This window comes from Diuraphis noxia, unplaced genomic scaffold (genome assembly GCF_037042655.1).
Source record: "Diuraphis noxia isolate RWA-SAM2 unplaced genomic scaffold, SU_Dnox_SAM2 contig0001, whole genome shotgun sequence".
Classification (NCBI taxonomy): domain Eukaryota; kingdom Metazoa; phylum Arthropoda; class Insecta; order Hemiptera; family Aphididae; genus Diuraphis; species Diuraphis noxia.
The window spans coordinates 83,398,303-83,415,405 of NW_028301711.1; the positions used below are offsets into that span (position 1 = coordinate 83,398,303).

The 17,103-nt window shown below is 27.8% G+C and overlaps 2 protein-coding genes across 2 annotated transcripts; both read left to right on the forward strand.

The window, feature by feature from the left end:
* The first annotated feature begins 1,652 nt into the window (after positions 1 to 1,652).
* LOC107167735 (farnesol dehydrogenase-like) lies at positions 1,653 to 16,051 on the forward strand. The gene is made up of 6 exons (XM_015516911.2): positions 1,653 to 1,933; positions 2,276 to 2,444; positions 5,102 to 5,225; positions 15,075 to 15,207; positions 15,345 to 15,470; positions 15,905 to 16,051. Exons 1-6 carry the CDS (start codon positions 1,802 to 1,804, stop codon positions 15,989 to 15,991), a joined length of 771 nt encoding a protein of 256 aa, XP_015372397.1. The 5' UTR covers positions 1,653 to 1,801; the 3' UTR covers positions 15,992 to 16,051.
* On the forward strand, positions 10,273 to 15,065 carry LOC149062126 (uncharacterized). The gene is made up of 2 exons (XM_089216500.1): positions 10,273 to 12,515; positions 12,599 to 15,065. Exons 1-2 carry the CDS (start codon positions 12,237 to 12,239, stop codon positions 13,130 to 13,132), a joined length of 813 nt encoding a protein of 270 aa, XP_089072626.1. The 5' UTR covers positions 10,273 to 12,236; the 3' UTR covers positions 13,133 to 15,065.
* Positions 16,052 to 17,103: the final 1,052 nt, after the last annotated feature.

Sequence of the window (17,103 nt, forward strand, 5' to 3'; positions counted from 1 at the left end):
ATCGATACATCGATATATTATATCGAAACACTTTTTCTAATACTACAAATTTTTTTAAGTAAAAGGTTTATATACTTGCACATAGGTGATAGATTATAATTTATTTTAATAAAACCTTATACCGTAGGCCGAGGCCGTAACTTGTAATCCATACTTACTATAGGATTTATGACCAATAAATTTATCAATCAAAGAATGTACATATATCTATTACAAGATATTTTATATTTCTAAAAACATAACAATTTTAATAAATTATATTAGCAATTTGTACAGGCTTTTTTACCTTTATAGCCCGCCCTGGGCATACATTATTACATATATACTACTATTTCATGGCTTTATCGCCTAATCAGCATTCTAATAATAGTTTTATAGTAGAATTCCCGTTGAACCGTACGGCCGTACATATATAATACACCTATATCTACTTTCAATGGAATCAAGTAGGATGTATAAACAGTAAACATAACTCTAAAACCAATGACCGCAATTACTTGAAATTTTCACTGAATATTTATATAGGCATTTTTTATATTTGGAAATTTTTTGTTTTGAGCTCATTACTGACATTTTAATTTTTAAACTTTTTTAGTTTTTTTTTCTTCTATAAATATCGATAAAAATGTATTTGTTGGGTAGAAAAGCTTGATAATTTAATACAAGGCTTCTAACACATTGTTACAATAGCAGTTGAAAAATCTTCAAAATACATAGGCACGATTTTTTTTTTTATTAGCATTCAAAGTTTGAATTTTGACAAAATACGTAAAAATTACAAAAATTCGCAAATTATTTTAAGCTAGAAATTCATAAAAAAATGTTTTTTAAAATCTAAGATTTGAAAATTTAATACATGGCTCTTAACATATTTTTACAATAGCAGTTGAAAAATAAAAGTAATACATAGTCGCAATTTATTCTTGCAAGCATTCAAATTTTAATTTTTACGACATACGTAAAAATCACGAAAATTCGTAAATTATTTTAAGCTAGAAATTCATAAAAAAATTTCTTTTAAATCTAAGATTTGAAATAATCTATAATATATTCTAGACAGATAAACTTTCTCCGCTCAGAATCGTTTTCCGTACACAATGATATAATATCATCGGATTCAAATTTAATTCCATCCATTACAGTAACCCACTTATAACCTACTGTACTTACAGCAGAGCGACATCCATGACTTACCCGTTTTTTAGATATAATTATTGGGTATACATAAAATTATTAAATCAAATGAAAACATCTAAATGTATAGTGTATACGTAATACGGGAAAACATGCGTTTTTATGAAAAATATGCAAAATGTACAATTTGTACCCAAAATATGAAAAAACATGCAAAATAAAAAATTCAATATTATTTATTTTATTTAAATAACGAAATGAAATGAAAATCAATATACTGTATGTAACTGCTTATAAAAATATGAACATGCATTATTGTATTATATGTAAAATCTAGTTTTTAGTTCTAAGTAAATAATAATATAATCCCACTTATGTACTTATCCTCTTATCGAAATTGAACGAGTACACCGAACACTCGTGCATGCAACGCATATGTACGACGCATATGATAAAAAACCACTTGAACTATAGAGTGCATTGTGTATATTATTTTTTCATCCCATTAATACCTAGTCAGCTCGAAAGACATATTATACAGTTACATCTATTATTTCTTGCTTTATTATAATATAATATATAATTATATTAAATTATTATATTAACAATTAGTAGTGACAGCAGACAAACGAATATAGAGACGTGCAGCAATATAATTTCAACGAAAATGGACAAATGGGTAGGAAAAGTTGCCGTGGTCACGGGTGCGTCTTCTGGGATCGGAGCCGCCACATGTAGGCAGCTGGTTGATAGTGGAATGATTGTCGTCGGATTTGCTAGAAGGGAAGAAAAACTCAAGGTGGGTGCCATTCTTTAACAAATATTAAAGGTTTATTATATGTACGTATAGAATAAATCGTACGTAAGATAAAATCTATTAAAACCTATTTAATATGTTAAAAATAATAAAACACAATTAGATTTTTTATTTATTTATTCTTTGGTTTATTAAATATTTTTATTTTTCAAAAAGTATTCTCGCCGATTTTATATTTTGTAACAAATATCAAATCATCACACTTATCGAACGCTGAGTAGGGAACTCTATACCTTTACAATTAAGTTACAGACTGAATCGCATTCGTCAATAATTTTAAATTATTATTGTAAGTGATTATTAATTGGGTTTTAAATACTGCAGGAGTTACGAAAAGAGCTGATCGGAAAATCGGGCGAATTTCATTACCACATAGTTGATTTGTGTTTGGAACAACACATCAAAGAAGCTTTTGAATGGGTAAAGAGAACGTTGAAATCAATCGACGTATTAATAAACAACGCTGGTGTTTGGAAAAATAGTGACGTTTTAGGTAAGTATCCAGTAAAAGGTAGTAAAATAAATTAATTTAACAGCAATAATATGTATAATAAAATATACTTAGACTGGCAGACCCATATTCGATTCAATTCCTCTTTTGTATACAATGATATAATATCATAGAATTTAAATTTAACACATGCATGATTTCTGTGACCCATACGACACGAGGAGTACGCTACTAACTTGCCCCCTTTTTTTTTAAATTGTATGTTGTATTAATTTTTTCTAGTAAAAAAAAAACAAGAAATTTTAACGCAAATACAGTTTTCCAGAAAATCAATTTTTTCTTGAAAAAAATTCCAAAATTAATTACTTACTACAGACTGTAGAGCAAGAGTCGCTTATTAGTGTGGTACTTAAACGTTAATTGGGGGGGAGGGATTAACCTAATCTATCCTTTTCATATTGGATGATCTGACACCTGAACATAATAAAATTTTAATATACTAATTTTTATTTTTGTTATTATTCTTAATTGATATGTCACCCTAAATTTTAGTTACTTAACCTATCGGCAAGTAATTTCTATTGAAATCCGGAAGATTAAAACAATTAATAAATGAGATTCAAAAAACAAATTTTTGTAAACTTTTATATTTTTATAAATGTAATATGAAGACAAAAACATTTTATGATATATTGACGATCCAGTTTTCTGTCATCCACGGTCCAGATTCGAAAAAAATGATTTGATTTAAACTTAAGTAGATTTTCCGCGTGGAAAGTTCCGGGTGATCAAAATTTAAAGTTCCCAATAGTTTTCAAAATCAGAAAAACAATAAAAAGCGGATAAATGGATATCGTTTTTGATTTACTATTGTACAAGTGGGTTACTGTAATGAGTGGTATTAAAATTGAATATAATGTTCACTCTAGAAATTCCAAGTACCCATGAAAAATATTTTTAAATTTCAGATATATACTTCCTAATCATGACGAAGCTATAGATATCCCGACTGAATTTCTTAACTCATTAAATCCATCAGGTCTCCCCTACATAAACTTGATTTAAAAATTGGTGCGACTATTATTCTCATGCGAAATTTAAATTCTCCCAAATTGTGCAATGGAACGAGATCAAAAATATTATCTTTGAAAAAAAACCTTATTGAAGCTGAAATTCTTACCGGCTCAGTGAATGGTCAAATTGTATATATCCCAATATACCAATGATAACAAAATAGTATCCATTCGAATTTAAACATGTCCAATTCCCAATTAAACTTTGTTTTTCTATTTCAATTAATAAGGCACAAGAAAATACCATGCAAGTTGCAGGAATTGACATCAGAGTTCCCTGTTTTACTCATGGACAATTTTATGTTGCCTGCTCCCGTATAAGCTTAGAAAAAGCTTATACATTATGCCCCTGGTGAAAAAACTAATAATATTGTTTATAAAGAAATATGTTTAATCGATAGTTATGCAGCATTTCTTCAAAATAATAATAATTACTTTTAAAAAAACGTATTTTTTTTTAAAAGTTTAGTAGGTATAAAATACGAGGTATGAGTTTTATTAGTTGTCAGCCTATTTCAATTTAGATATTATGTTGTATTCACCGCTTTATTTCGTCGTATTTTTTATTTTAATATAATTTTTATATACATCAGACAGAATGAGTTGTCATCTGCACATGCATATTAGCATTATCAAAATGAAAAATTAAGCAAAAGAAAGCGGCTATCGCTTACAGTATAAATCACTATTTTTTCCCAAGACAAAGCCGGGTAATTCATCTATCTATTTATTTATACAAACATTTATGTGAGCATAATCAAGGATTTTGTATTAATCGATTATATTAATCCACCGTGAGTGAAATAAAGTAAAAATGACAAACTTAGTATAACTTTAATACTTTAGAGTTAAATCATACACTTACGTACAAACAGCACGAGGTCTGTGATCTACCGCAGGTAGATTGCCTACCTGTTTATATTATTATACTTCTGGGAATCAGAATTTTTATTCCAGGAAACGGAAATGTTAAGATAAGGTTTGTACATCATACATTCATACACCGATTATTAAATAACGAATTGAACAAAGTTTGAGTCATATAGATTTAATACATTTAACGGGCAACGAAGTGCATGGGACCAGCTAGTACAATTTAAATTTATGTTATCATTTAAAAAATAACGAAAATAAAAGAATTTGTTTTTTATTGATTTTTTTGCATTTTTTTTTTCATTTTATAGGGCAGGGGTAGAGAACCTTTCTTGGGTATAGTGCCAAATTTTTGCAATCAAGGGTTTGGTCATTTTTCACGAGCCCTAAGTTTGTAAGCACTAAATAGAAAATATTAAATATAGTGATAATATAGTAACATAATCAATTTTACATATAGGAATATTATAATTTTTAAAATGTTTATAATTTATTTATTTGAATTTTTTACAACAAAATATAAAGAATAGCATAATTTTTCTCAATTTTAATTTTTTGCGTGCCATTGAAATTCAACAAACGTGTCACTTTTGGTACGCGTGCCGTAGTTTTCTCACCCCTGTTATAGGGTATATTACTACAAAAGAAGAGCATAAATGTGTATTTTATAGTACATATTTCTTAGATATACTATAAATCTGTGCCCTAGTTATTACTATAATTTATTCATGTTATTAAGTTTATTCTTATCAGGAAACCCACAAGACTGGAAACTGATGTTTGACACCAATGTGTTAGGACCAAGTATTTGCAGTAAAGAAGCCGTGAAAATCATGAAGGAGTTGAAAATCAACGGTCATATAGTAAATATAAATAGGTAAAAACTCCTACTCTTTTAGATATCTACTGGGGAAAATATTCGAGGAAGGTATTTTTATTTCTACATATAATGTTTTCGGCTTATCAGTAATACAAGTTAAAATAATAATTACAAAATAGAATAGTGAATAGTGAGTAAATGAGTAAATTAAACATGTAACATCGAAACAACACTAATAATAATTAAATTAAATAAATCATAAAAGTAGTGATAATAATAACAATATTAACAGCGGTAATCATGATAAATGGTGTTACGGTAAGGAAATATCACAGAGATATAGTGAGTTCGTCGCATGATTTAGAAGTTACATGGCTGCCCTCATGCAATTTAACCCTCATTTACACTTCATGTTAGGTTATCACGTTTTCTCTGGACTGAGTGATAGATTATATGTAGCCCTATCGCATAATGGAGAGTCGGCAAAAACCCCATGTATGAGTCAAGAGAGCAAAATTCCCAATTGTTATTAATATTATCAGGATAAGAAAGAAAACACGAGAATATTTACGCAAAACCAGATTTTGACTAAATTGATTTTACTTTTGTAGTAACTCAAAAATTAATAACCTTAGATACCAACTATTTAAAATTTCACCGAAGTTTTAGAAAATTACTTTTAATGCACAATAAAATTTTCAAAATATGTTGGCTGTTTTTGAGATATTATTGTGGAATTTTCGAATTTTTTCGTTTTTTTTTTTCAATAAATATTCATTTTGCACGGTTAAAAAACTTTAACATTTAATTCATGGTTCTTCCTCAGTTGCTATTAAAAAAAATTTTTAATCCACAATATTTTTTTATGAGCGTCTGAAGTTTGAATTCTAACAAAATCCGTCAGTCATAAACATTTGTGAATTCTACTTTAGATAGTTAAAAATTAAATAAATAGTTTCCAACGGCGGAAATTTTGTAGAAGTGGCAATTTCTAAATGATGAATATGAAAAAATTATTAATCATTGAAAATGTTTATAAGAAATAATAATTTTAATTTAATATGTATCAGCTACCGCAAAATTATCCCGTGAGTGATGAGCATTCAGCGTTTACTTAGTAAAAATTAAAATCATATCATTATTATTATTATTATATATATTTTTATTAAAGCATATTTTTATTATAGCATATTTTTATTATAGCATATTTTTATTATAGCGCTCAAACCTACTCATTTCTACTTTCGTTCGTATTATCGTATTGTTTTCGAGTACAAATTGTATACAATAATGCGTTTACAGTAGAAACACACACAACGACACAATTGTGTTTGTTTTATACCTGTATGGTTGTATAATAATTTATTTATAGCCATCAGATTATTACATTTTTTATTAATAGTTTCACGTGATTTATTTGTACATTACTAACTACCAAACAATTGTTTTTAGTATATTATCGTTTATTATTATGTTCGTCTTTCGAGTCTCATAGTCTCGTCAACTGTCAAGCCATATTGACTGAAAAACAAACAGGTTTAATATTTCTTAATAGCAGTTTTTCTTCAATCAAAGGCGGGAAAGTAGAATTGCTGCAGTCAAAGCAATATTATTTCAATTTGACGATATCATTGATTGTATAAATATACTTAAAATGCAAATAGTGGACGCAGAAACTCTATGTGATTGTGAAGCCATTTTAAAAGAAATGTTAACATTTGAATTTATTGTTGCAATACATGTGTGGTATGAAATTTTACTTCGTGTAAATAATATAAGTAAAATCTGGCAATCAGTTCAAGTTAATTTAAAAATGGTTGTTCATTCTTTAAATAATTTTTGCAATTGGATTCAAGAATATCGTGATATAGGATTCAATAAAAGTATTATAGAATCTCGCCAGTTCATAGAAAAAAGTAGTTATGAAATAGAATTAAATTTTAAAAACAAGAGAATAGCAAAGAAGAAAAAAATGTTTAGTTATGAACACACTGATGAACCTAAAGGTATATATAGAGAATGGTGAAGAAAAGTTTAGAGTTGACTTTTTTAACAGCATGATTGATGGAATTATACATGACATTAAATGGAGATTTAAATCATTGAATGAATACTTTGAATATTTTGGTTTTATTTATGATATGAATATTTTAAGATCCATTTTCAAAGAAGATCTTTATAAGCATTGTTGTGATTTAGGTACAGTTATTCAAGAAGGTGAAAAGAGCGACATTCAATCATTTGAATTATACGAAGAATTACAACTCATAATTTCAAGTCTACCAGACTTTATTAAGGATGCAAAACAACTCATCAAATACATAATAGAAAATAATTTACAAGAAATATATCCAAATGTTTATATAACAGTCAGAATTATGCTCACTATTCCTGTCACTACAGCTTCAGCAGAGAGAAGTTTTTCGAAGCTTAAAATAATTTTTTTTGAAGTGTCGGTAAAAAAATGTTGGACGACCAAAAAAACTTGAAAATTTAATACAAGGTTCCTTATGAGTTGTTCTTATTGTAGCTAAAAAAAATTAAAAATCGTAAGTCCCGATTTTTTTTAATAAGAGATTATAGTTCAAAATTTTGCGAAATCTGTTGAAAACGCGAAAATTTGCAAGTAATTTTGAAGTTGAAAAATCATAAAATTTTTTGCATTTATAACTAAGGATTAAAAATACAACACTCAGTTTTCCATATGTTTTCCTTCAAGTAGCTATAGAGAAAACTCGAAGCATCATTATAGGAAAAATTTTAAGTGCGTTTGAATTTTAAATTTATAACGATTTATCCTGAAATGATTTTAAACATTTGTTATTATTCAAAAAGTATAAGTCCTAGATACTTGAAAATTTTACCAGTTATTAGGATTGGCATTTTCTTTACATGATTTAATTTTCAAAATATTTTGACTTTTTTTGAGATATTTATAGACGACTGAAATTTTCAATTTGTCTGAAATTTTTTTTTTGAAGTGTCGATAAAATTTTTTTGGCCCTATCAAAATACTTGAAAATTGAATACAGAGTTCCTCATAAGTTATTATTATAGTGATTAAAAAATTATAAGAATACATAGGCACAATTTTTTTTTTATTAGCATTTGAAGTTCAAATATTGACTTAATACATAAAAATTACGGCAATTTTCAAATTATCTTAGATCGAAATTCATAAAAGTTTTTCTTTTTAATTCTAAGATTTGAGAATTTAATACAAGGCTCATAATATATTTTTACAATAGCAGTTGAAAAATAAAATAAATGTATAGCCACAATTTTTTTTTTTTACATGTATTCAAATTTTAATTTTGACAACATACGTAAAAATCACAAAATTCGTAAATTATTTTATCCTAGAAATTCATAAAAAATTTTCCTTTTATACCTAAGATTTGAAAATTTAATACAAGGCTCCTAAAATAGTTTTACAATAGCATTTAATAAATTCAATAAAAGAAATATAAAGTCACACATTTTTTTTATAAGCATTTACAGTTCAAATTTTGACTAAATACATAAAAATTACAGCAATGTTCAAATCATCTTATATCGAAATTCATAAAAGTTTTTCTTTTTAATTTTAATTCTAAGATTTGAGAATTTAATACAAGGCTCATAATATAGTTTTGCAATAGCAGTTGAAAAATAAAAGAAATATATAGCTACATTTTTTTTTTACATGCATTCAAATTTTAATTTTGACAACATACGTAAAAATCATGAAAATTCGTAAATTATTTTATTCTAGAAATTCATAAAAAATTTTACTTTTATACCTAAGATTTGAAAATTTAATACAAGGCTCCTTACAAGTTTTTCAATCTTTATCACAAAAAAAATGTCCACCGGAAATTCAAATTAAATTTTTATTAACATTTGAATTTCAAATATTGACAAAAATTCGTCAAAACCATGAATATTTGCAAATTATTTTGTAGTTCAAAATTCATAATATTGTTAGAGATGGGAGCTTGGTAAATTTACCCGGTAAATTTTACCGGTAAGGTAAATTTACGTAAATTTTACCGTTATTTTTTTTATCCGGTAAATATTTTTTAACGTTCTAAAAATCGAGTGACCACTTATTTCAAATGTTTTCATGTGAACAATAACACTAGTAACATTTCTATGAGGTTAATGTTATCCAGGATAACTTATCCGTAGACCGTAGTCGATACGTCAATATAATTAATATTACGAGAATTTGGTAAAACCAGTTCAAATTATCACCATTCCCCGATCGTAGTATACAAAACACAAGTACACTGTGACTGTACACTATAAATAACTTACCAACCACAGCGACCGTTCACGCTGCGTATACCTAATTATATTTATATAATAATTTATAGTATGTGATTATTGACTAATGATAAGTTATAACTGATTTTTTGCTTCATTATTTGTGTTGTTAGTTTATGTTAGTTCTCATTGTTCAAAATATTTTATATTATAATTTCTAATGTACTAAAATATGAAGCCGAAAAAAATCAAAAAAAGGTGCTATACAAAAGTAGAAATTGAAGGAAAAGAAAGATATGAATATTGGAGGGCGGCTTTCATTTGGGCGAATAACCCAAAATAACATATCGTTTGGGCGAATTTATATACATAATTTGGGCGAAATTTACACCGACCCCTAATTTATCTAATACATCGTTTGGGCGAGCCGAGTTATTAAAAAAAGATAATTGTAATATTATATTTAGGCAACATATTGATTATAATTTATAGACTATATAATATACGTTTTCCTTCCTATTTTTAGAGACTTAGGACTCTCAGTTAATTCTAACTGGTATGGTTAAAAATGTGTTATATTGTCATATAATTTATTATCTTAACTAAATTTTTTATTAGTATGGTACCTCATACCCATTGGTCATTATATTATATTAAATTATATTCTTATAAAAATTGTCATAATATTTTATTAAAAATAGTAACTAATTTTTTTTATTAGTATGGTATCGCATACCCATTTGTCTAATATAATCTATTATTGTTAATTTTCCGGTTTGATATTCTTCCCATGATTTTAATGTGTAGTCTTGTTTTTCTTTAGTATTTTTACGTAATATATTGATTTTTTGTTTGTTAATAGAATTAATTTTTAGTAAGGTTTCTGTTTGAATTTCTTTTAAAATATTAATTACTTGATAAATATTAGGATGTGGATGATAAAATTGCGAATTATAATTACTGTGAAATGATTCAGCCCCATTAGTAGTACGAGGTTCATCAGTTGGTTCTTTTGCCCAAAGGTTAGGTGGGAATTTGGCATCTTCTGTAATATAATTATTTAGAACATAATCTGAAAAATCAGAAATATCGGTGGGACAAATAGACATCAACTCTGTAAATCCATATTGAATTTGATCTGATGGTAATAGAGGTAAACCAAAGAAACATTTTAACCAATCACCGATTTCTGAATTATTATTCATGTAATGCTTATGTAAAACAGGATTTTGCTGAATTTTCTTAAACCAATTTTGTGTAAGATGGAAGATACAGCAAATAATTTGGCATGTTGGAAAACATTTAAGTACTGATTTATGAGCGGCTATTTCAAAATCCGAATAAAATTTAGTAATATTTAATTTAGTATTTACTAAAGTATTACATAAATGAATAATTTCATTCCACATTAATTCGTATTGTTCAGTAGTTTTAGATGATAAAAAACAAAATGCGACGGGTACATAAAATTTTTGCTTGTATACGTGAAGTGTATATAACTGAACAAAATGTTTTGGGGAGTAAGAAAAAGTTCCATCACCAAATACATATTCAGAACCACATAATAATTTAAGATTAGTTGAGCATGTAATTATTATCATATTTTTTTCTCGATTAACAAAACAAAACTGTTCATCGTTAGAAGTAATAATATTTTTTTGAATTTCAAAAAGCTGTTTATACGCTTCGTCTATGGTATGAGGCAAAGTAGGAAAATGACGTTTTCTTACACGATATATACACTGCCTAATAGATGATAAATCGGAATACAAAATTTCGTCTTCAGGTTTCGGAAGTAAAGTTGATCGTATAATTTTACCTGGTTTTGAGTTTAAATCTATATCTGCTTTTCTTTTTACAGCACTTTTCACTTGATTTAATGCTAAAGTCTTCGGAGTACAGGCAGGATGATTATGAGATGTATTATTAAATTTAATAATATTAGACTTATTTGGTGACATTAATACACTAGATCCACATTTTTTATTTGCGCACCGAAAACGTACTGTACTATTTTTTTAAATATTTGATTGGCAAAATTTATAATTTTCAATCACTATAATTTCATTATTTCTTATAGAATCGAATTTAGCTTCAACTTTCGTATCCATTTTATTAAAAATTTATAAGATATTATATATTTATTAGGATTTGAAATTTAAACTCTCCCGACAACTTTGACGTAAAGACTAAATACCTAGTAAGTGTCATAACTGTTCTATATTCTTATATATATACCATTATACTGCGTTTATCATCAAAATAAAAGTCTTTATTCAGTATCTGATTAGATTAGATATGAGCAGAACATAAATACCTTAGATCATATACTATGGATGAACTTTGTCTCCGTCTTATTACAATCTAACAAATTATTGTTCTTTATCTATATTTGTAAATTGGTTTTAACACTTTAAAATAGTTATTACCAGGGCTAGGATTTGTATGCATCAGCATTTTTTTTTGCTACGTACAAATTAAATTTAAATGAGTAATTTCCACGATTTATATTATTGTGATGAAGATGGTATTATTTTTATTTTGCATGTGTTTACATATATTGAGCTTAACGCATATTTTTTCATATTTAGTATGATCGTATTTATTTCAAATGTTAAATATATGTTACTTCCCTATTATTCAATAATTTATAAATTCGCCTAAACGATCGGTTAATTTCTCGCCCAAATGATACAGCTCTACTCAGGTAAATTTTGGGTTATTCGCCCAAATGAATGACGCCCATATTGGAACTATGTTGAGAATTTTATCACTCTTGTTCGTCCAATAGTTAATTGGATTACAATTCTTGAGAGTGATATGCCAAGACTTTCTGTAGTACCAGAAGCTTTGAATGAAATCAAACAACATTTTATAACATATATTCCAATTTCCCCATTACTTGAAGTAGAAGGAACAATGTTGCTAAAACAGATTGATGAACGTTATAACATGGCCATACATCCAATCCATTTTGCAGCAAATTTGGTTGACCCAAACTACCAAGGAAAAAATTTAAAAGATGGATGTGATGTTGAAGGTATATTATTCTTAAAAAACGTGGCAAAAGTTCTACTCAAAGACAATGAGTATGATAAAGTAAGAAAAATCATTAAAATTGTTGGAGAAAATTTATTTTACGAATCATAATGTACCTATTTTTAATTTAATTTTTTTTTTAGATAATGATTGAAGTTGCAGAATTCCGTGCACATGAAGGTTTTTGGGCAAAAGATGTTGTATGGTGCAACTATAGTGAAATGGATGCAAGGACATGGTGGAACGGAATCTGCTCTAATACAAAACTCTCTACAGTTGCCTCAGCTATACTTTCCTTACCGGCATCTTCAGCTGCTACTGAAAGGTCCTTTAGTGTTTATTCCCACATTCACAATAAAAAAAGGAACCGATTAACTAACACTAATGCCTCAAAACTACTTTTTATTCAAGCTAATATGAATAATATTGATTTCTTAAGTCCAGATAAAAGTAATAATAAAATACTATCAACTTCTACCAGTTCTACCAATTTAGTATCAAATAACTATGTTCAGTCAGTAAGTAAGGTAGCAATAGATAGAGATCTGGAAAATGTTGATGAGATAGTAAATGAAGATGATAGTGAAGAGGAAGACACAGAAGAAGAAAATTATGATACAGAAGATCTAGTTGAATCTGATAACTTATCATCTGAACATAATGTTTTAAGTGATTGATGATGAATTTTATGAATCACAATTTAAATAGGTTAATAAATCTAACTTTTATTTTATTTAGGTATCTCAGTATCTGTTAAAAAATAAAGCAAAGTATGAATAAATTTATAACAAGTTTATTTTTTGTTATTTTTCCTTTGTTCAAATTATTTCACATTTGCATAATTTATTCATCATACATTCATAGGTACTATTCATATATTTTATATTTTTATACAGTTGTATATATTTAAATATAATACTTGAGGTTAAGTGTGGACTAATGTCCAGTGGTAGTATTGGTTAGCTGAGTTATAAACATGTTATTAAGTTCATAATAAACTAATAAAAAAAAAACACTATTAAAAAAATTTACGTAAATTTACGGTAGTTTACGTAAAATTTACCGAAAAAAATTTTATGGTAAAATTCCCATCTCTAAATATTGTTTGTATTTATATCTAAGGTTATACAATTTAACACCAAGTTTTCCATAAGTTTTGCTTCAAATAGGTATAGAGAAAATTTGAAGCGTCATTATAGGAAAAATGTTTTGAGCGTTTGAGTTTTAAATTTTTATGAAATCGCGTAATGATAACGATTTATCCTCAAACTAGTTATTCGTATATCTATGATAATATAAGATATTATGAATTATGATAACTATACTAATTGATTAACCGTGCCTTATGCAAAATGCGTCTTAATTGAAAAATAAAATATTTGTTTCAAAATAGAATATATGACAATATTTAAATATCCTAGACTGACAAATCATCTCCGTTCAGAATCGTTTTTCGTATACAATGATACCTTTCATTGCATTCAAATTTAATCCCATCCATTACAGTAACCTACTGTACAGCAGAGCGACATCCACGACTTACCCGCTTTTTTTTTTTAATATGGAGGGAATTGACGATGACATTTTATGTGAAAAATCAGTTTTAACTAATATTTCTGATTTCTTATATTGTTCTAAGCAAATAAAAGGCTAAACCTTTAGTACCTATAATAAATTAAATTATTTAATATTATATTATATTATATCGAATGGAATATGACATTTTGTTGCATTACAATAAATTTAACTATCCAATATACATTTTTTAATATTTAAATCAATACTATAATTATTTTTTTTATATAAAGAGGAGCTGTTAGTTTAAATTATTGAGAGTAATCTCTGGAACTAGTAAACCTAATTTGAAAATGTTTTCACCAATAGAAAGCCACATTCCTTGTTAGTGTTATAGACATAAATTTAATCCGATAAAGTGAATTATTAAAAAATTAATAATAATTAAAATAAACGTGTAAATTGTATACCTGTGTACGACACGACAACCCGTGGGTCTCAAACTATTTGTAACTTGATCTTTTTTCTTATGTATTGTGTTTTATATATATATATATATATATATTAAACGGAACAATTCATATTATCTATACACCAATAAAACATACATAAAAGAAATAGGTATAAAACCGTGTGTTTTGTGTGTCTATGTGTTTAAATAAAAATATTATATCGGTGTTTTTCGGGATGACGGTGACAATGGTCGACGGACGGAGAGCGCTATCGAGTTGTACTTTCAACAATGGTTTTACTTGGATTTTTTTACCTTTACCTCAAAAATAATGTTTATGTTTAAAAAATCATTATTTTAACCTTTTTTGTTTAGGTTAGGTTTTATAAATTACTTAAACTTTTTGAAACATCAAAACGTGAAAAGAATCATATTTTTATTTTCTTATTCAACAACAGAATATTTGTGTATTATTATATACAAAATCAATTTTTTAATGAATCAATAGTCAATAATTATTTATAAGTTTAGGTCAGTGGAGTAGGTGTCTACTCCACTCACTGCGATACTCACTTGTGCCCACTTACCTCTATATTCGTAATTTATTTTAATATCTTTTTTACATATTTTTGTTTTTTTTTTTTTTTTTTTAGTGACATTGGTCATTATCCACCAACGTTAATGGCCAACATGTCTGTCTACAGTGCAACCAAGTTTAGTAACGTTTCAATTACTGAAAGTTTACGAGAACTTCTGGCTTTACATATGTTACCTATCAGAGTCACTGTAATTCATTTTTTTTAATAAATACTATAATTTAAAATATTGAATTATTAAAACAATTACATAAATTATAATACGGTATTATATAATATTATAATCACATTAAATTATTTAAATAACACAATTAAATTATTTTACAGAGTATCAGTCCGGGGTTAGTAGATACCGAAATGGTTGAAGATGTTATGCCCGGCGCACCAATATTGACGCCATCAAATATAGTTGATGCAATTGTTTATGTCTTGGCAGCACCACAATACGTTAACGTAAATTTAATTTAATATATTAATTTTTTTTTGTTTTGGCTTATTCCTGGTCTTGTAGGTCCATCGCCTCTTCAACTACACCTCTCCATACCTCCCTATCATTCGCCAGTTGTTCTCCTTCTCTTATTTCCAGGAGCTTGTGGTCTTCTCTAACTCTGTCAATTCGCCGTTATCTTGGTCGTCATCTTAGTCATTTTTTGTCTGGCTTCCATATGGTGATCTCACGCAATGTCTTAACCTCTGAATTTAATATATTTATATAATTTTATATTTAAAATTAAAATTCAATAAAAGTTGTTGATACCTAGTTATACTTTTTTAGACATTGTGAGTGTTTTAATTAATAACGATTTCATGAACTCCCGTGAATTTGTATAGGTTAATAAATGTTAACGTTTTCGTGTTTATTTGAATAATTTACTTTTTTTTTATAGGTTTCTGAAATTATTATTCGGCCAACAAGTGAAACAATGTTACCGTTTATCAAGGACGCGTTTAAAGAATTAAATATTAATTTGTAATTATTCATAACGCGTATTCACTAATCGATAAATTAAATATATAAAATATATTTTAATATATTTGGTGTAGTTTTGATTATTTTAAAATACAGTAATTCATGAAGTTCGTAGTCATTTTTCGGTATCTGGCTTCCTTAAGTACCTACCTAAAATTAAATAATATAAATACAGTAATAAAATTATTTTAGCAAAGCTATAATATATTTAAAACTAGGTGTGTCTATATCATGGCCGTATTCAGGGGGGGGGTCTTCCGCCCTCCACCCCCGAAATTTCATTAAAAAATATTAATCTTAACTCCTTGATAATCCTAAAAATCGTGACTTGATTTTTTTTTTTTAATTTAAAAGCCAAAAACAAAATACAATTATTTACAATTAAAATAATATATTTGTAACGTTATCGTTACCATTGCCAACCCTGGTGGCCTGGTTTAGATGTGGCAATAAATGAATGTTTCGTGACAAGTTTAATTTCGTTATTTTTAGTTTTCTTCGTATTTCGTTAGTGTACCTTATGGTCTTTATCAGAAGAAGTCGATAATGTTTAATTCGAACTTAAGTAGACGGGCGTATTATTTCTTCATTCGGACTCGGAGCCGATCATCCGATGCTTGTGGTGAGCGACGATTCGATACCTGTGGACGTTATTATCGGTCGCTCGTGGTTGGAATTACCACACGTAAATTTCTATAAGCTCCGCGATCAGATAATAATCGAAACATTTAATTCGATTGACCCGTCAGTAGTATCTGAGACGGCAGCCGTGGAGACGTCCGAAATACGTACGGCGCTGATTGACGCTGATCAACCGTTCCCGTCGCCGATCGAACAGTTTGATATAAATCTCGGCGCTCAGATATCCAAGTCCGAACGGAACGAATTGTTACAATTAATTAACCAGTATCGCGATGTATTTGCGAAGTCTCTGACTGAACTTGGCTGCAACTCCCTGCTTGAGATGGACATCACGAAGGTAACAGGTAGTTTTCCCGTACGTCAGAAGCCCTATCGTACTTCGCCGTCCGACCGTCGCATGATAGCTGATATATTAAACAACTGGAGATCAGCAGGGATCATTTCCGACTCAACGTCACCATACGCCAGCCCGGT

What these genes read in the sequence shown, in the direction of transcription:
- LOC107167735 (XM_015516911.2), top strand. Translation starts at nt 1,802, where the DNA reads ATGGACAAATGGGTAGGAAAAGTTGCCGTGGTCACGGGTGCGTCTTCT. An exon ending in GAAAAATAGTGACGTTTTAG is followed by an intron (nt 2,445 to 5,101) that starts GTAAGTATCCAG and finishes TATTCTTATCAG; the next exon opens with GAAACCCACAAGACTGGAAA. An exon ending in CATATAGTAAATATAAATAG is followed by an intron (nt 5,226 to 15,074) that starts GTAAAAACTCCT and finishes TTTTTTTTTTAG; the next exon opens with TGACATTGGTCATTATCCAC.
- LOC149062126 (XM_089216500.1), top strand. Translation starts at nt 12,237, where the DNA reads ATGCCAAGACTTTCTGTAGTACCAGAAGCTTTGAATGAAATCAAACAA. An exon ending in AAGACAATGAGTATGATAAA is followed by an intron (nt 12,516 to 12,598) that starts GTAAGAAAAATC and finishes TTTTTTTTTTAG; the next exon opens with ATAATGATTGAAGTTGCAGA.